General features: G+C 37.0%; 2 protein-coding genes across 4 annotated transcripts in view; both read left to right on the top strand.

Moving 5' to 3' along the window:
• Positions 1–3,181: 3,181 nt before the first annotated feature.
• On the top strand, positions 3,182–5,998 carry topi (matotopetli). Its single transcript, XM_017622092.1, has 5 exons — positions 3,182–3,662; positions 3,750–4,486; positions 4,539–4,885; positions 4,944–5,200; positions 5,258–5,998. The coding sequence occupies exons 1-5, from the start codon at positions 3,182–3,184 to the stop codon at positions 5,923–5,925; spliced, it is 2,490 nt and encodes an 829-aa protein (XP_017477581.1). The 3' UTR covers positions 5,926–5,998.
• A 649-nt stretch (positions 5,999–6,647) lies between these two features.
• Positions 6,648–20,920, top strand: part of DppIII (dipeptidyl peptidase 3) — a 29,644-nt gene continuing 15,371 nt past the window's right edge. For 2 of the 3 annotated variants that reach the window (XM_017622089.1, XM_017622090.1), the window contains exon 1: positions 6,649–6,803. The gene's annotated coding sequence lies outside the window, so the exon portion shown is untranslated. Of the gene's footprint in view, positions 6,804–20,920 lie in introns of all 3 variants that reach the window. The other variant, XM_017622088.1, reaches the window with a different exon arrangement.

Below are 20,920 nucleotides of genomic sequence, written 5' to 3'. Positions count from 1 at the left end.
CACAGATATACGCATTGGTGTAACAAGTCGATTTAATCTGACATCCACGGCACCTTTTCTAACTTGGCGATTATTCGTAATGACCCCAGCGCCACTTTGCAGCCTTTTGTGGCAATAGTATTGCCAATACATATTTTGAATATTAGCCAAAGTGGNCGCTTTAACGCATAATAATACTGGCAAATCACATCCATTGGGCCAACTGTAACACAGATATACGCATTGGTGCAACAAGTCGATTTAATCTGACATCCACGGCACCTTTTCTAACTTGGCGATTATTCGTAATGACCCCAGCGCCACTTTGCAGCCTTTTGTGGCAATAGTATTGCCAATACATATTTTGAATATTAGCCAAAGTGGATCATAAATAAGATTTTTAGTAATAACTTAACTCCAGTGCCAACTTTCGGGTTAAACTGTGAAACTACACTCAAAAGTACACAAAAAACTTCGTTAAAATCGGTCCGGGTATTTAGGAGGATTTCACTCACCATTTTTCTCCATGACTATAAGATTGATTTCATATATTGCCGTACCAATGAACACTTCCAGAAATATAAAGTAAGAAAAAATCGGTTTGTATAGGTGGTGCCTCTCCCCTTTTTATATCGAAATCTTTTCAGCCTATAACCATCCTTGGGACGTCCGAAGTAGGTGTCCGAAATTTCAAAATAATCGGTTCGGCCGTTCTCGAGCTTTGCGAACACATAAAAAACACATTTCAAAATATATATTATTATCGATTATAGATTATAGAAGATTGGTATGAATCGGAATGATTTTGAACACGAGTGTCAGACGAAAGAGGTTTAAAAAGGTTGTCAACTGTTTAAAAGGTTAAATTCAAACTATTCAATAAATTAAACGAATTATTAAAATATGGGTATCAATCGAAATGATATTTAATGGGCTTTATTTCAAAACTACATGTAAGAGGTTTCCATCTGTTTAAAATCTCAAATTGAGTTCAGGGGATAAGTTAATTGAAAAAGTATGAGACGTGAGAAGTTTAAAAAAGTTTTTGTTTGAAAATATTTTGAAGATGGCCACAATGGATCGTATTCTGCCGCTGCCGCGGGCGACGACGATAGAAATAAGAGCCAATTTACACGACGACTTTTCACCCCGCGTTTTTGGCACGTTCCTTTTTAAAAAAAGTCTTCGAAAATTTTTGACATTTAAGCCTAAAATTTTCTTTCGTCAACTCATTCGTTCTCATTTTTAAAGCGGAGCGAATCGCGTAATCAAAGCAAAAATACAAAAAAGTGAACTCGATAAAAGCAAAACGTCAAAAAAACCCTTCGATTTCGCCCAGGGTGAAAAGTCATCGTGTAAATTGGCTCTCAGTCTATCGTTGCGAACAGTCGTCGGACGAACGTCGTCGTTTGCTTTGGTTGTGTGCGTTCTCACCGGCCTTCTTCATATGCTTGAAAATCTCGCTGGCGTTCTGCTTTTTTCTCTCGTCAGCGAGATAGAGTTTTGTTGGCTGGGCATTTGACAGCATACTTTTTCATTTGCAAAATGTCGCCAACCAAGACCTATTAACACCTAATAATAACGAAAACACCTTTTATTTAGTCTGTTCCAATAGCAGTCCGGTTTACAGGATTTAGTCAGAACTTACAGGAAGTCGTTCCTATTGACATGAAACCTGTAAGTGGGAACACATTTGAGAGAGTAACTGAGCAACTGTTCCTAGTCAGAAGTTACAGGATTTAGTCCGGAGTTTTTTTTCCTGTAAGTTCAAGAAAAGTTTCAAACGATCAGCTGATCTACATGTGCAAACAAAAACAGAAAGCGGTGAAAGCAAATAACCTTATATTTGTTAAAAAAATGGAAGTAAACAACGAAATATTTGAATATGTATAGATTTTAATAATTATTTAGTGATATTTCAGCCAAATCAGTGTTGTACAAATGACATGTAAACAAAACGACTGACGTTTTTACAGGAAATAGTGCNCAAAATGTCGCCAACCAAGACCTATTAACACCTAATAATAACGAAAACACCTTTTATTTAGTCTGTTCCAATAGCAGTCCGGTTTACAGGATTTAGTCAGAACTTACAGGAAGTCGTTCCTATTGACATAAAACCTGTAAGTGGGAACACATTTGAGAGAGTAACTGAGCAACTGTTCCTAGTCAGAAGTTACAGGATTTAGTCCGGAGTTTTTTTTCCTGTAAGTTCATGAAAAGTGTCAAACGATCAGCTGATTTACATGTGCAAACAAAAACAGAAAGCGGTGAAAGCAAAGAACCTTATATTTGTTAAAAAATGGAAGTAAACAACGAAATATTTGAATATGTATAGATTTTAATAATTATTTAGTGATATTTCAGCCAAATCAGTGTAGTACCAATGACATGTAAACAAACCGTCTGACGTTTTTACAGGAAATAGTGCTTTTTGCGTTCCTGTGCACTTCTGCATCTGTTCTCCTTTTACTCTCATTTGAGAGCGTAAAATTGTAGTTTGACAGTTCCACAGGTTTTAGTCCGAAGTTCAAAGGAACAGACTAATTCCATCGTGGTATTCTTTCGGTCTTGACAGCAATCAGATATTTGCGGTGAACACCAGAATTAGAATGTGCAGTGTTGGAAAACGAAAANCAGGTTTTAGTCCGAAGTTCAAAGGAACAGACTAATTCCATCGTGGTATTCTTTCGGTCTTGACAGCAATCAGATATTATGCGCGTTCCTTATCTCCCAGAAATAGTCAGAAAAAGTCCGANAGCGATAGGGATTGGAACCGTTGCAAAAAGCTTTTGAATTACGATTTAATAAAACTTTATAAAAAGGATGTTGCATTAAGTAATACGAATTAAATCATACACATTGGGCCGTATGAATAAAAATAAGCAATTGCTTTTTCTTAAAATTCCAGACCTTTTACTCAATTTATTCAAACAAAATTGAAGTGAAAGGTATGAAATTTTAAGAAAAAGCAATTGCTTAGTTTTTATTCATACGGCCCATTAATTTCGAATTTTACGTAATATTGACAAGATTTTTTGGCAAGTGAAATCAAAACCTGATAAAAAAACTTTCGCATAGTAGGCTGGCGATTGTTGTCAAGACGCCATATTTTTTAAAAAAGAAAATACATACGGAAAGGCGGTCTTGACTGCAATTCTTCGTTTATATTTGATTAATCAAGCGATTAAATATATAAGCCATGATGAATACAAGTGAGGAAGAGTTCACAAATTCCGATGCATGGCTTTCGGAGCAATTGTTCGCACAGTTAAAGGAATTTAATTCAGACTACAGAGAAAAGTCTATGCCGGATGCTTCGGCGGCATTTATGTTTCCGTCTGGTAGTCTCAATTGCTTGCGGGAGTATGAGCCACAAGATTTAACAAAAGCCAGAATCGATAATTTTGAATCGGTATTTAAGCTACCGACGCCGACGAATATTACACCGTTCGACATGAATGACGTTCTTGACTTGAGTAATATAGCTGGTAGAGGATCTGATGCAGCCCTATTGGATTTAGTTGGGACAATCCCATTAACCCCGTTTACTGCACCGGTTGCGGAAAGTTCTATAATGGTTACTGAAACACCAAAAGAAATAGTGGAGACATTCGATGCCACAGAGGACGAGTTAAAGCTTCTGAAATTTCTCGAATCGCAACCGCAAAGCAATCAATTTGGTATGTGGTTATGCATTAATAGAAATAATTTCTATATACATATACACTATGATCATTTGATCTTTATTAATTTTAAAGTCGCTCTAGATACTAAACTATATATACCCCCTGAATCTCCTGCGACTGCTTATCGCATTGTGAAGTGTTCGAATTGTAACTGTCTCTTTGACATAATATCCTTTCAATCTCATATCTGTGACTACGATGAACATCATAATCTAATTATACCTCCTTCATCTACATCAACGCCCGTTAGTAAGCCAATAAAGGAAGAGCCTATTTTACCTCCCGAACCAGCGTGTATTCGCTTATTACGTGAAAATCAAATTCGTATTCGTCGTTTTCTAAAGGACGAACTTAAATATGATGTTAACGCCTCGATCAATAACAACACAACCAACTCCAATAATACTATAGGCAGTAATACCTCTAACGGAGCTAATGGTTCTAACTCATCTAATAATAATTCAAAAAAGCAAGATGGACCACATGAGTGCACTCTGTGTGAGCGCAAATTTGTTCATGCTTCAGGCTTATTACGACATATGGAGAAACATGCAATGGATCTCATTCCAACACCGGGGGCTACATCTGGAGGCAAAACGGCTGCATCGCAAGGCAGTTCCCTCCAAAGCGTTAACGGCCTACGAGTGGTCATTAAATGCACTTTGTGTGGACGAATATTCTTCGAACCATATGCTGCATTCAATCATTTATGTTCTCATTTTCCGGGAAGCATGAAGGAAGAAAAGGAGTTTGATAATTGCGCCGAAATCCCGTATGAATCGTATGTGGATGATGCTATGAATTTTTTATTAACCGAGGTAAAAGCATAATAAAAATATATGTCATAATAGCTAAATTGAAACCTTCTAGGCTAAAAGTAGTTCAGGTGCTTTAACAAATTATGAAGATAAACCTCCGATGTATCTCAAAATGGTTATCTTGAGCTGTATTTTGCAGTGCGAATTTTGTGATTTTGTGTTCTCAGAGGTATCATATTTGTTTGTTCATTCGGCTTTTCATTTGCCCGAACGCCGTTTTGAATGCTTCGCATGCGATATTCATGTGCGAACGTCCAAGGAAATTTGCGCACATTGGCAAGCTGAGTGTGTTTTCACGCGGGAGAATTTGAAAGTACACCAAGCCACCCTTCAGCGATATTTTGTATGTAATGTTTGCGAAAATAAGTTTCAGTCACTTGATCTATTACATGAACATCGGTAGGTATTAAATGAATAACGAGTAAATATCTTTATAAACAATTTTGCTTTATAAAAGATACACAGCATATCACTTTTTCCCACGGCTGAACAAATGTCTCGGCGTTTTGCAACTACCATGTGAATATTGCGATGTAGTATTTGAGTATGCCCAAGAGTGTGTGGCTCATTACGAAGAGAAGCATTATAAAAAGTATAAACGCGACAAAGATGGCACAGGCTCATCAAACAAGACTCGCCAGTACTTGTGTGATATGTGCGGCAAGTCTTATACACAATCAAGCCATTTATGGCAGCATTTGCGTTTTCATCAAGGTAAAAGAGCTACTTAAATGGGTAAGAAGTTATAATTAAAAAACTTTACTTTTGAAGGAGTAAAACCCTTTGCATGCAAAGAACCCGGTTGCACCCGAAAATTCACGATTCGTCCTGATTTGAATGACCACATACGCAAATGTCATACTGGTGAACGTCCCTATCATTGCTTGGTGTGTGGAAAGCGCTTCTTAACAGGTTCCGTTTTCTACCAACACCGTCTTATACATCGTGGAGAGCGACGCTACGAATGCGAAGAGTGTGGCAAACGTTTTTATCGTGCTGATGCGTTAAAAAATCATCAACGTATCCATACAGGAGAGAAGCCATTCGGTTGTATATTCTGTACTAAAAACTTCCGTCAACGCGGGGATCGTGACAAACACATACGAGCTCGTCACTCCCACTTGGATGCCAATGCACGATTGATGATGCAAATGCAAAAACTTCAGTTGGAAGCAGCAGCAGCAGCAGCTTCTGCCCAAGTAGCAGTTCAACAGCAACAAGCAAACACTGTTTTAATGAGCGGAATGCCCACTGTAGCACCCACTCTTTTGAGCATGCCTTCTGCTAGCAATGATCTAATTAGTAGCTTAGAACCGTCGTTAGACCCGAATGAAGTTGTAATGATCGGAAATGTTGCTTTTCCAAAAAGCATGTTTGAATCTATAATTCCAGATATAGACGAAGAGTCAGCCCTTAGAGCCATGGAACAATTACAATAAGATGACGACATGTATCTGTGATAAAGAAATCCATAAACGTAATTCTACTTATATATATATAAATAATAATAGATTGGCGCTTACGACATATGTTAATGTTTGGCCGAGATTACTTATGATTTTAGTGGTATATATATTCATATTCATATGAACCAAAAATTTTGAAATTTTCTATATCAGGAATTTCTCAAATATGTATTTCAAATTCATGCGAAACAAGAATAAACTTCTTGTATTCAAAATTTTTACCATTTTCTAAATTAGAAATGTTTGATGTTATTGAATGAATCGCGTATTGTCCATTTATGTTTAAATGTTTGAAATGAATTGTGATTTTACTTCCGACTTGATTTTATGTTAGACTTAAGTAGGTTACGCATGTAATGAATTAAAAATTGAAAAAAGTATATGCATATTTAGTTTCTTATCTTATATACTAAGGGCTCGTTTTCTCAAGTAGCTTTTAAAATCTATCTCCACCTTAAACACAGATTTTGTTCTCAAAAAGATTGATTTAAAGGGCAGATACATTTTAAAAGCTACTAGGGAAAACGGCCCTAAGAGTGAATACGTGCGCATAAGAAGTTTCAAAATAAATTTACTCTTCGAAATTTTAATTAAAAAACAAAATTTAACTTAGTGGGTTTGTACTAATGCTCATTTGCATTGACAGCCGCTAAGTGTTATACACTTAAAAAGTACTTTTTTGTCACAACAGAAACTCTGTTTTATGCCGAATCAGCTGTTTTGATTCCTTTGTAAAATTCCGAGTCACCGCGCTCATATTTTTTTATCAATTAATTATTAGAGGAAGCGAGTGCAGCAGTGAAAACTAGTAGAACCAGTAACTAATTGTGTTTTAAGGATTTAACTAAAAGGTAATTTTTATTTGTAGAGGAACTATTTACATAGTTACATATGTATTTGGAATATGCATGCTGTTGGCGAATTCTGTAGACTTGTGTTGTGGGTTAATTACATATGGATACATATAAAACGATATTTGTTTGCTATGAGAGTCCTATGTGCCGAGTTACGAGCTATTAAACACTATATGGCCTTATTAAGCCGCTTTGGCAAATCTACCGGGTTTGAAATGTCGCGTGGCAGCTGTGAAGTGCATCCAATACGTGCTGCACAAATGTATGCAAATGCATGCATGTACAAACCCTGCAGGAAATGAATCTAACTATAAGCTCACTTTAAGTTGATTAGGAAGGAGCTTAAAGTCACTTATTGTCTGTATATTTTCTTTGACGAAAGCTAACTACATATATTTCTATGGCGATGACCGCGAAATAGTCAAGGGTGGTTTATCTCTGCGTTGGATGTAGTCAAGGGTGGTTACCTCTGCATTTGATGTAACTAATTTGTAACTAACTACTTTTGGACATAAAATATCAATAGGAAAATCAAAATATTTTTTTTTATATCTTTATTTTTATTTACTCGTTTATTTTACTACATTTCATATTTGTTTCCATATTCTGCTGTAGGTAACTTCAAAATGATAATATGAAATTTCGATCTTCTTTTATTTGTCCTCATTTCGAAAAAGTATTTGCGAAGTGCAGAATATTTAAATAGAAACGCGTTTAAAGAAAACAATCTCCTTCATTACTCCTGCATTACTTGTCAACTAGTTTCAAGTTATCTTTTATTTTAGCTAACTACAAGTTATATATTTTATAGAAATCCCGCAAAAAAGCTAACTACAAGTGGGTGATTTTTGTTTTGTTGTTAATCGCTGTGTGCACTGAATCGCATATGTATATGTGTATATATATGTACATGTATACATACACCTATGGCCAAAATAATAGGAACACGACATTTTGACAAGTCAAGAATGATACAGGTGCTTATTGCGAGTATCGACAGGCAATGGAATAGAAATTTGTTGTTGTTGTTGTTGTTGTAGCGGCTACAACAACCCCGCCCAGATCGGTTGGTATCTCAGTCGTTGTCGTCAAGTTCCACTAACGGCAACCCTAGGAAGCGTGCAGCTTCTGCGGGGTTTGCCCATAAGGACAAGGTCGTTAGGGATGTCGGGTTTGCCGGGCATGCGAAGAGATGTTTCGAGTCATGTGGGGTCTCTCCGCATGCCGGACATTCATTCGGCACATCCTCATTCAGCCTACTCAGGTAGGAGTTTAACCTGCTGCAGTAGCCGGAGCGAAGTTGTGCAAGTGTAGTGCGCGTCTCCCGAGGCAGATGAAGCTCCGTCTCGTCAATGTCCGGGGGTGGTGTGCCTAGAACGGCATTCACAGGTCTAGAGTCTACATAACTCGAGACTGAGTCCCTGTGAATGCCGTTCAAGGCCTGTCTGTAGGCTGTCGGGTCCAGAGGTTGCTTAATGAACCTCTGGACTTCGTCCGTTAGTTCATATATTTGTCGATTCATTCGATTGTTTTTTATTCAGAGCCTGAGTTTTGCCCGAAAAAAATGCACCCAAAAATGTCTTACAAAAAGTGAAAAGTGAAGCGGTTCGGCGAAAATTAAAATCATGAGTTATTTTTTCGTATTCTACAGCAAAAATATCCAGTAACTTCCCAGTAACCAAATTTCGGAGAGTAAGCCAATAGGTGCGTTCGTTCAAAATCTCCAGTAAAAACAACCAACAGCAAAATCCCGGCGAAATGTCACCAGTTCTCTCACAAGAGAAAAATATTGTAGGTTATTTTACCTGTATGTTTTTATACTTGTTTAAATTCTTGATGTTCAATTTATGGTTCAATGCACGATAAAAATATAGTAAGGTAAAACCGTTCTCACAATTCGTCGACCATAATTTTTCTTTGAAGTTTGCCAACATTTTAAAATCATATAAAATTGAGAGTAAAAAAGGAATTGTTCAAAGTTGTTGTTGTTTGAGATTGAAAATGAGAATGTGTGTTTGAGTTTGTGTGTAAATTTTTAAAATTAAATTGCTTGCAAACGTCAATAATTTGAAAAATTCCTCTCAGGGGTATTTTTTTATCATGGTTCAATGAATTTGTTTTGTTATCAAAAGGAACATATTTGATTATTCAGGCCCTGTGCCAATCGGTAACTTTTTTCTCCGTGGTGAGACGGGGTGGAAAAATTTGCTGTGGTGTACAAATAAATTGAATTTTGCTGTGCCAAATGCAGAGTAAAATTTTGACAGTTGAAAAACCAAACAAACGCTCGTGCGAAAGCTTTATTTTTGTGTGTTGCTGAAATTCTTAAAAATTATATTTATTTTATAATTTGCAAGTAACGTACGCTTTTTTATGCTGTTTCAGCTTTCATTTTCATGTTCACTCCTTATTACCGCCAAGCAATATTATGTGTATACATGGTTATAAGCTAGGCTAGGTAAAATTTTGACCTTCGTATTCACCACGAGAAGTGTCAAATTTTNCTCACAAGAGAAAAATATTGTAGGTTATTTTACCTGTATGTTTTTATACTTGTTTAAATTCTTGATGTTCAATTTATGGTTCAATGCACGATAAAAATATAGTAAGGTAAAACCGTTCTCACAATTCGTCGACCATAATTTTTCTTTGAAGTTTGCCAACATTTTAAAATCATATAAAATTGAGAGTAAAAAAGGAATTGTTCAAAGTTGTTGTTGTTTGAGATTGAAAATGAGAATGTGTGTTTGAGTTTGTGTGTAAATTTTTAAAATTAAATTGCTTGCAAACGTCAATAATTTGAAAAATTCCTCTCAGGGGTATTTTTTTATCATGGTTCAATGAATTTGTTTTGTTATCAAAAGGAACATATTTGATTATTCAGGCCCTGTGCCAATCGGTAACTTTTTTCTCCGTGGTGAGACGGGGTGGAAAAATTTGCTGTGGTGTACAAATAAATTGAATTTTGCTGTGCCAAATGCAGAGTAAAATTTTGACAGTTGAAAAACCAAACAAACGCTCGTGCGAAAGCTTTATTTTTGTGTGTTGCTGAAATTCTTAAAAATTATATTTATTTTATAATTTGCAAGTAACGTACGCTTTTTTATGCTGTTTCAGCTTTCATTTTCATGTTCACTCCTTATTACCGCCAAGCAATATTATGTGTATACATGGTTATAAGCTAGGCTAGGTAAAATTTTGACCTTCGTATTCACCACGAGAAGTGTCAAATTTTTACATTGATCCGTCAAAATTTTCTATTTTCTATCAATTGGCACAGGGCCTCAATAATAAACTTTCAAACAAGAAGGAAATTAAATTTTTAAATTGCATAGTTGTATTTTCTGTCTAATTTAATTGTTCAAGTTTATTTTTAGTTGCTAATGTTAACATTTCGTGCAGAGGACTAAGTTCTGCTGCTAACATTTTAACATATCTATGGTAATAATTAACCATGTCCAAAAATTTTTGTAATTTATTTATTGAAAGTGGTTTTTCAAAATTTACTATTGCTTCAACTCGTTCGACAGAAGGACTGATTCCTTCACTTGAAATTTCATAACTAAGAAAATCTAATTTATTTGCTCCAAAAATGCATTTACTAGGTTTAATATTCAAACTATATTTCTCAAATATTAGATCAAAAGTTGTACATCACAATAAAGAATATTCTTTTGTTCCTAAAAGTTTAAATACTTGTGAGTATGTTTTTGTTAAAGTTATTCAGAAGTCAAACTTGCAATCACCTTATGAAGGACCATTTACAGTTGTTTCGAAACATAATTAAGTATACAAAATTCAACATGGAAATATGATTAAAACAATTTCAACAGATTTGCTCAAACCTGCAAATATAATTTCTGATACAACAAAAAAATCTAATTCACTAACAATTCCAAATACAAAAAAGAAAATAACATTTAACATTCATTAATTTATTGTTTTACTGGAGGGGGAGTTGATGTTCAATTTATGGTTCAATGAATTCATTTTGTTATCAATAGGAAAATTTTTGGTTTTTCAATAATAAACTTTCAAACAAGAAATAAATGAAATTTTTAAATTGAATATTATATAATACTGATGGCTGAGTGGAAGATCGACCTATCTCGGCAGCCAGTTCAAAAACGCCCTATCTCAGAAAACTTTTCAAGAACGCCCTACTTCAGAATTTTATTGAAAAACGCCCTATCTCGGAATTTGGTTGAATAACGCCCTATCTCAGAATTCGGTTCAAAAACGCCCTATCTCAAACGAAAATACTTTGAAAATAAGCTGAGATAGGACGATTTTAAATCGGCAGTTGAGATAGGGCGTTCTTCAACTAAATTCCGGGATACGGCGTTTTCCAATCAAATTCTGAAGTAGGACGTTCTTAAAAAGATTTCTGAGATAGAGCGTTGTTCAAAAATTTTCTGAGATAGGGCGTTTTCGAACTTGCTGCCGAGATAGGTCGATCTTCCACTCAGCCATCGATACGATATAATATCCAAAACAGTACGCGAACAGAAAATTTGCAGAAACTGGCAAGCATGATAAAATGATAGTAATGAAACCGTTCTCTCAATGCGTCGGCCATGATTTTTTTAAGTTTGCCAACATTTTAAAATCGTATGAAATTGAGAGTAAAAAAGTTGTTGTTTAAAATTGAAAATGAGAATCTGTGTGTGAGTTTGTGTGTAAAATTTTAAAATTAAATTGCTTGCAAATGTCAAAAATTTGAAAAATTCCTCTCAGCGGTTCTACCCTCCTATCTTTTTATCATGCTTGCAAGTTAGACGAACAGGTGATATAATTTTTGTTTACATTCGAAAGTGTAAAATTTAAAACGTACGAAAATTCATCACAAAGTGGTGTCCTGACACAGTTTATTGATTAAACAAGCTTACTTCTTACAAGTTTAATTAGTAGCATTTTGTAATTTTTAACTTCCAAACCATCAAATTAAATTTTGTTATTCGCGTAAATTCAAACCAGCTGTTTTTGATCAGCTGTTTTCCTGTTGGCAAAAATCTTTCCAGCAGAAACCAGCAGCTTCCCCTCAATATGAAATGTCACTTTGCTCTCTCAATTTCCCTACTTTGCAAGGTTTTTGCGAACGCGAACGCAAAATCCTGAAAGTTTTGGTTGAACATGAACAATTAACAGCTACGCGAACGCAACTAATATTTACTCCCAATGAGGGAAATATGCAAGAAAGTACGAAAACGCAAAACCAGCAAGAAGTTGTCCTTGTTCGAGTTGCAATCACAACCGCAGTGTTGCGCGAATTATTAAAGTATCACGTTCTGCGTGAATTTCTAGCAATGTATTATCAGTTGGGCAGTTGCAACAATGCTCCCATTTTTCATCAGTACGGCAGTAATGCCGCTTTTATTGCGTGCCTCGAATAGGCCCGTTGCTACTTTTATGAACAGCTGATTAATTTGTTATTTTCCGATACAGTTTTCGAAGAAATACTACCCATCTTATGCCATGTTCTGACCGACATCGAAAACATGTTTTCGTTGCTAAAACTGGTTTACGACCTAAAACTTGTGTTTTCGTCCATGTAAAATCTGTCAAACGAAAACCAGTTTTCGCTGAAAACTACTTGAAAACTCACGTTCCACTCATTCCAATCGGTGTCCTCACTAGTGTTTTTAGATTATTTATCGAAGTGGAAGTCATATTTTATCATCTTTAATACGCCATTTCGGATTTATTAGCCCTGTTCGCGTACGCACTATCCAGTAAATCCAGTACGAATTTTACTGTTTTTTTACTGGATGTCGTTTTCGTACGCAAAAACTTGCAGGAAACTAGCTAAAGAGGCCAAGAGACNAACCAGCTGTTTTTGATCAGCTGTTTTCCTGTTGGCAAAAATCTTTCCAGCAGAAACCAGCAGCTTCCCCTCAATATGAAATGTCACTTTGCTCTCTCAATTTCCCTACTTTGCAAGGTTTTTGCGAACGCGAACGCAAAATCCTGAAAGTTTTGGTTGAACATGAACAATTAACAGCTACGCGAACGCAACTAATATTTACTCCCAATGAGGGAAATATGCAAGAAAGTACGAAAACGCAAAACCAGCAAGAAGTTGTCCTTGTTCGAGTTGCAATCACAACCGCAGTGTTGCGCGAATTATTAAAGTATCACGTTCTGCGTGAATTTCTAGCAATGTATTATCAGTTGGGCAGTTGCAACAATGCTCCCATTTTTCATCAGTACGGCAGTAATGCCGCTTTTATTGCGTGCCTCGAATAGGCCCGTTGCTACTTTTATGAACAGCTGATTAATTTGTTATTTTCCGATACAGTTTTCGAAGAAATACTACCCATCTTATGCCATGTTCTGACCGACATCGAAAACATGTTTTCGTTGCTAAAACTGGTTTACGACCTAAAACTTGTGTTTTCGTCCATGTAAAATCTGTCAAACGAAAACCAGTTTTCGCTGAAAACTACTTGAAAACTCACGTTCCACTCATTCCAATCGGTGTCCTCACTAGTGTTTTTAGATTATTTATCGAAGTGGAAGTCATATTTTATCATCTTTAATACGCCATTTCGGATTTATTAGCCCTGTTCGCGTACGCACTATCCAGTAAATCCAGTACGAATTTTACTGTTTTTTTACTGGATGTCGTTTTCGTACGCAAAAACTTGCAGGAAACTAGCTAAAGAGGCCAAGAGACCAAAAATAACAGCTGAACTTGCAAGTTTTACTGGATTTTTACTGGATAAATTTTTACTAGCAACTATTTGCTAGTAAGAAATTATTGTTTGTTGTGCTTTTAGAGTTACAATTGACAAAAAAAAACCTATTTAAATATATAACAAGATGGACAATACTAGTTTTCTGAGAAAATTGCATCGGAAAGTAACAAATTAATCAGCTGTTCATAAAACTAGCAACTTCTTGCTGGTTTTGCGTTTTCGTATTTTCTTGCATATTTCACTCTTTGGGAGTAAATATTGGCTTACTCTCCGAAATTTGGTTACTGGCAAGTTACTGGATATTTTTTGCTGGAGAATACGAAAACACAACTATTGTTAATTGGCTGGCCAAAGTAAAACGCCGCAATTGATCTGATCAAAATTGTGCCTTGACAGATGGCAGTAATGTGGATTAACGAGCCGCGAGGTCGTTGGTTCGAATCCCACGGCCAGTAGAATATTCATTTAATTTTTTTATTGATTCAATTATAACTTCTATATTTTTTTAATTTGTTTTTAGTTAGTTCTTTTTGTAGTAAAATTAAACTCTAAAAATTTAAATTAACTAATAATAAAATAAAACATGTGAAATAAAATAAAACAAACGAAAATGAAATAAAAAAACAATTAAATATATATATCAAATAAAATTTAGAACAAGTAATTTTTAGCAAAAAAAACCGACTTCACTCTCATATAAAAAATAATATATGTGACCTGGTCTACGAAAAGGGAGCTTACGTGCGAAAACTAGTTTTCTGTGAAAAAGCTGTTAAAAGTAAGCAACTCGTTTCGTCAGTTTCTCATTTAGGGGATTCACAAGACGTGTTAACCGTCGTAAAATCTTAAGCTTAACATTTTTTTTATGTAAAATAACAGTTAAAATGGTTTTAGGGGGGCTAATTATATATTTTTATCGAATTAAAAACATTTCGGTGTAGTTATAAATCCTCTAAAAGCATTTTAACGGTAATTTTATATATAAAAAAAAAGGCTTAAAATTTTACGACGTTAACACGTCTTGTGAATCCCCTAATTATCTCGTTAATTGTTCTCCGCGCCGGACGTCCAGTAAGTGTTGTTGTTGGTCCAGTAAGTGTTGTTGTTGGTCGGAATATTATTATAGTTCATCGTATAAGTTGCTAGTGTGGAACATTTAAAAAAGTAACAGTAANTAGTACACTTCTAAGCAAGTTAGGATTTTCTGCTTTTCACCACGTGAAAAAGCATCTCATCTTCCATCCGAATCAACCAAAAAGTGAAAATTGATTTTTTGACACCTAAGCCCCCTTTCCGTAGACCAGGTCACATATAAATATATATCTCATGATCCACTGATTGGATCTTAACCTGATTAGTATGGGACCACCTCTGAGACACTACCTTTCCGATTGGAAAAATTAATCCAAATCGGTTGACGTGGTCCAAAGTTATGCGGTAACATACATAAAAAAGAAAAAAAATTCCGACGAACTGATTACCTCCTCCTTTTTTGGAAGTCGGTTAAAAATAAAAGAAATAATAAACACAATTGTTTTTGGCAATCGCTCCGACCGAGGATAGAACCTGAGACCTACAGGCTTGTAGTACGCTGCTCTCACCACTCGGCTACCGGGGATGAAGGGATCGGCTGCTTTATTTGCTCAGTTAGCGTAGAACACAAAGAAACTGCAAAACTAGCATAGACATCCACGCTGTCGTCTGTAATGCAGTCACCGAAATAAGTTGTTATTCATTTTAAATTGGATTCCTATTTGAATTAGTATGGTGACTGCATTATCGATGAAAAGGTAATTGTCCATGCTAATTTAGCATTTTCCCTGTATTATACGCCCTCTGAGTTTTGGTCAGTGTTGTCATCGAAAATTTGGGAATTAACTCTAGGACTTAATCCGGATCAACTGCAGTAGATCCCGAGATAATTCCGAATTTACGAGTTGATCCGGATTAACGCTGCCGTCTGTTTATGCTTTAAAATGGGAATGAAAGTAAGAGGTTGCATTTTGGTTTAGTTTTTGCATAGCAAATTTGTAATCAGAGGATATAAGAAATGTCAACGAAAACACTAACAGCTGGTGTGAACAGTCTTCAGCCCACAATCCCAAAACTCATTTTCAAAGTGTTTTCGTTGTCGGTCAGAACATGGTATAATTATATACCCTGCATAGGGATGTTGCGATACCATAAAAATATGGATACCAGTATCAAATCATGTATCAGAAGCTAAGTATCGATCAAAATATTGATGGTGATATCGGAAATAAAATATCGATTTTTATCCTTTTGATACAAAAAATTTTTGACATAATATGAACGATGCTAAAGAGCTGTAAAATTCAACATTTTCTGTAAAAATGCCTTTTTCAAAAATTTGATGCATTGCTATGTCATGTCAATTCAAACAAGGTGTTGTGCCATGTCATTCCATCTCAAACATACTGTTTTAGCATGTCGTTGCTTCTTAGCTAAGCTGTTGTTCGCTGTTGTGCTTCTGTAGCATATTTTAAACACTATTTGATCCTGCCTTGGATGAAAATATATACAGGATTTTAATTATACAATTCTTTAATGCATTTTACTATAATAGGTGCTTAAAAAATTTACAAAATCTCTTCCCGTATATAAAATGTAATTAATAATGTTGACTATGTCGCATGTGTTAATTGTGTTGACATGCATGGATTTGATGCATGATTTGATTTCAATTATTCGACAGTGTCTTCAAATTTATTGTGAAACATGTATGAGCGACATAATATGAACTGGCACTTGCATGATGTGACACATGTCGCTATGTTTTATAGTTCAACATTTGCAGGCCTTTAGTACCTAATGTACCTTTAAGTCATCAAACGTCCGAAAAAGGTATAATTGTACCTACTTTATCATCCCTGGTCCGAAGTTTTTCTTCCTGCAAGTTCATAATCCCAAGTCTCCATTTTCTACTAAATGTGTCTTAACTTCTGTAAAATTTCTGTTTTAACTTTGTCCCGTTTTCTCATGTGGCCAACTTGCTGCCTTAACATAACACTTTCAAAATGGCATAAAGCCAATAAGATCGAAGAATGAAAACTAAGTTGTCAAACTATGAAATGACAGCTGATGCAAAGACAGCGGGCATTATTGCCTTTTATTGGTGGGCGCTATTTCCCCTTCGAAATGGAAATAACGCCCATGGGCTTTATTTCTCTTTTTTGGGGAAACAAAGTGCATGGGCGTTATTTCTGCGGGCCTTATTGCACTCCACCGTAAAAATAAACCCTTTTCATACCCATTTCTATTCATACCCGTTTCTTTGTTATTCATTTAACTTATTAAAAAATTTGAATTTATTTTTTTACCATGTGGCAGCTCCTTAAAAAAATAACCCTGTATTTTCACAGGCCAGGCTTTTTAACGAATCGTGAGATCTGACGGTACTAATAAAAAAAATATTATTTTCTGCATTAGAAAAAAACCCATTACTTCAAATAGTGCAAACAATGAGCAGGTTGTTATTTCCTCCTTTCTGGAATACCGTAGGGACACGCTAAGTTAAATTTTATTTCACAATTTTTATTCTTGTAGTTCTTTACTACATATAGATAGCTGAGTGGAAAATCGACCTATCTCGGCAGCTAGTTCGAAAAGGCCCTATCCTTGAAAACTTTAAAGAACGCCCTACTTCACAATTTGATTGAAGAACGCCTTAGTTCAGAATTTCATTGAAAAACACCTTATCTCGGAATTTGGTTGAAGAACGCCCTATCTCAGCTGCCGGTTCAAAAACGAATCAGCACATTTTCAATACCTTTTCAGGTGAGATAGGACGTTTTTGAACCGAATTCTGAGATAAGGCGTTCTTCAACCAAATTTTGTGATAGGAGGCTTTTCAATAAAATTCTGAGATAGGGCGTTTTCGAACTGGTTGCCGAGATAGGTCGATCTTCCACTCAGGTGTCGATATATGAAAACAAAAAACGTCGAACCAACATTTAATTTCAAAGAATGAATTTTTGACATTTGTTTCCGTGAAGAGTATATGCATGGCTATACTTTGATTAAAATTCTAAGTACAACATTTTTTGATTTTAGTGGCTTCATGGCGGCATATAATTTATTTAATAAGGAAATTTGTTTAATTCTTTTTAGTGGATACATTACCTCTACAAAAATACCAAACACGTTCACATTGCAGACAAAGAATTTTTCGATCTTTCCCAACTTAGGCGGCACGGTGCGTCGTTTACTTTGAGTATAGAATTATCACAATCGGCAAAATCGAAGCAGCGGTACGTCTGACGGTGCTACCTTTGTTTGTTGCATGACTTATACCTTAAATTATGACTCGTATATTTTCGTCCGAACTACGTATGTGCAAAACGTAATTTATTATAAATGTTTTATTCTGTGGTCGTGTCGTTTCAAAGGAGAGCGGTGTTGGGGTGATTGCCTTGTTGACATCCCACGAGGAATTGCTTCGATAACAAATTGCAGTGCTATTTCACTGGCACCATCTGGCTTTCTTCCTGGAGTTGACGCTCGGAAGTCTAAAGAGGGCAGCCCGAAGCCGTACGTAGAGCACGGTTCTAGCAGGTTTCACTCGTTCCTTCTGACCAGTTTGTAGATATGAGGGCCTATAGCTTTGCTCATATGCAGGGTATCTCTGTTGCTGTTGGGGATGCTGGAGTGACAGCCCTTGGCCAGATATGAATCTGGGTTGTCCCGGTTACGTAGATCCGACTGCCGTGGGAACGGGGGTCTCTCTGGCGGCTCCCCAGGTGGAGCAGGCTAGCGACTTGAGGTCACTGTTCCGGCTACGAGTTTTATAAAAGGTGGCAGAAACGGCTGTTAATGTGTCGCCCAATATTTTTGGGCGGTTGACCGTCGGTATTTTGGCGCCACCGACGCAAGCATTGGAAAAATCGGAGACATATTCAATGAATTCGCAGAGGCTGTCGATGGGAGATTAGCCTTAAGGGACTACCAGTACAGAATTCTACTGATTATTAATGTCCACGCAGATAGCCGCTTATTCGTCGTTTCCTCCGAAGCGACGAGTCCTGGGTGTCCCGCCAAAAGGTTGCATAATTCATCGTGTCGAGTGCCTTCGAAAATTCAACCGCGACTAGAACCGTCCTATCTCATGGTCAAAGTTGGTTCAGACGCTTATCCGAAGGGTGATACCGTTTAATGCTTTTGTGATGCTGTACATTTTTCGGAATCCATACTGGTGTTCGGCTTCATAAAGCTGGGGAGGATTGGTCGTTCCATAATTTCTGCCACTAAAAATGGGAGAGATAGGAGAGGCAGTACAATTCTTCCATGGTTTGAGAAGGGGAATGATAAAACCTATATTCCACATATCGGGGACAAGATCAGGATGTCCACTAGCAAGTTGAAAACAGCGGTGATGTACTTAAGTCTTGTAGCTCCTAGTTTTTTTTTAGTTTCAGCAGAGGTGCCATCTGGGCCTAATGCCTTGGACGTTGTTAACAACGGCCTGCGTCTCTCTGGTAGTAAAGTACGTATCTCGAGCTGGGAGTTTGTGTGCCTTACGTCGCACGTTGCGGGCTTTGTCTCTACATCTATAATAATAATAATAGATTGGCGCTTACACAGATGTTAGTGTTTGGCCGAGCTTCTCCTCCGATTTGTGGCGTGCGCCTTGATGTTGTCACACAAAGCGGAGGGACCTACAGTTTTACGCCGACTCCGAACGGCGATTGTATTTTTATGAGAAAGGGCTTGTTCGAGTTGCAATCACAACCGCAGTGTTGCGCGAATTATTAAAGTATCACGTTCTGTATGAATTTCTAGCAATGTATTATCAGTTGGGTAGTTGGAACAATGTTGCCATTTTTCATCAGTATGGTAGTAATGCTGCTTTTATTACGTGCCTCGAACAGGCCCAAGCTGTTTTTTCATGGCAGAAATACACTCGGAGGATTGCCATTGCCTGTCGAGGGACGACCGCTGTTAAGAAAAAACCTTTTTTCTAAATTTTTTTGCGATGTTGCTTTGACCAGGGCTTCAACCCAGATGCTGCGGAGTGGAAGCGCGCACTGCTTACCACTACACCACAGCGGCCTACATACAATTTGTACGCTTCAGACGCTTCATTACATCAGTGATGATATCTGCGCATTCCTTCCATATGTCGTCTTTAGACAACATCACCTTCAGCAGGCCTTTGGGGGACACTGCGCTCCCTATACAGCGTTCGAGCATCTCGCTTCATTACATCAGTGATGATATCTGCGCATTCCTTCCATATGTCTTCTGTAGACAACATCGCCTTCAGCAGGCCTTTGGGGGACCCTGGGCTCGAGCATCTTTCGTTCGACTTCGAATCTATGGCAGTCCATATGGATGTGCTCTGCATTTTCGTATTTACCATCGCAGCATAGACAATAGGGATGGTTAGCATGTGTGTACTTGTGTAGATACTGTCGGAAGCAGCCATGCCCGGTGAGGAACTGCATGAGGTAGAAATTAGTTTCCCCGTGCTTTCTGTCGATCCATTCGCTTACCGTTGGAATCACCTTCTTCGTCCAACGCCCCTTCGTAGTCGCGTCCCACCTTTGTTGCCACTCGTTGAAGTACCGTTGTAACGTCTCTTTCCGGTTTATTGGACTGCGCTTGGTTTCTGCAGCGGCTTTTGCCTAATGTCTAATATAGAGATCGGCAAAGTGGCTCCCAGGAGCCTTTTGCACTCTGAAGCCGGCTTGGCACATTTAGGTGCTAGATGAGGGGTAACATCAGGAGCCAGCGTGAAGGGGGAAGAAGAACGTATTGAAATTTCTTGTACTCTGACTCTCATTACTAGGGATGTGCCGGATATAGATTTTGCCGGATAACCGGAACCGGATTCCGGATTTCCTGTAAAAAATAACAGCCGGATTCGGATATCCGATCGAATATCCGGTAGACTGCTGCCCTTAATAAATTTCACAATATTGTTTTTTTCCGGCTCGAGTTCACCTCGACCTCCGCACCATTTCTGATGCTACAGAATTTACCACTTCGAAAACACAATTACGCATACATCTGTGCGATGGTATCGCAGTGAAAAATGGCATCTTATAAACAAACAAAAATAATCTTCATGAAATTCTTTGCTTTTGAACAATCAAGATGTTTTGTTTTCTTACGTTAATTTTTGTTTAAATTATACAGAACCCGCCTATTAACCTTTTTCGTTTCCGAACGCGTAGGTCTGCAATTTCGGCACGACGAAATGAAGAGCTGTGAATGTTCCAATAAATAGTTGCGGCATTGTTGTAATTTTTTCGGAACAGATTCGCACCGTCAGAATCGCACATGCGTGTTAATGTCTTATATGGACCTTACATGGTCACATTGTTTGATCAAACTGTCTTCTGTGTAATTAGATGGTTTAACTTACACGCTTCAAAAAACCCATCAAATTTCAGT

The sequence above is a fragment of the Rhagoletis zephyria genome, unplaced genomic scaffold, assembly GCF_001687245.7.
Source record: "Rhagoletis zephyria isolate East Lansing unplaced genomic scaffold, Rhagoletis_zephyria_1.1 Rzeph_scaffold_02697, whole genome shotgun sequence".
NCBI lineage: Eukaryota > Metazoa > Arthropoda > Insecta > Diptera > Tephritidae > Rhagoletis > Rhagoletis zephyria.
This window is presented reverse-complemented; position numbering and strand designations above follow the sequence as displayed.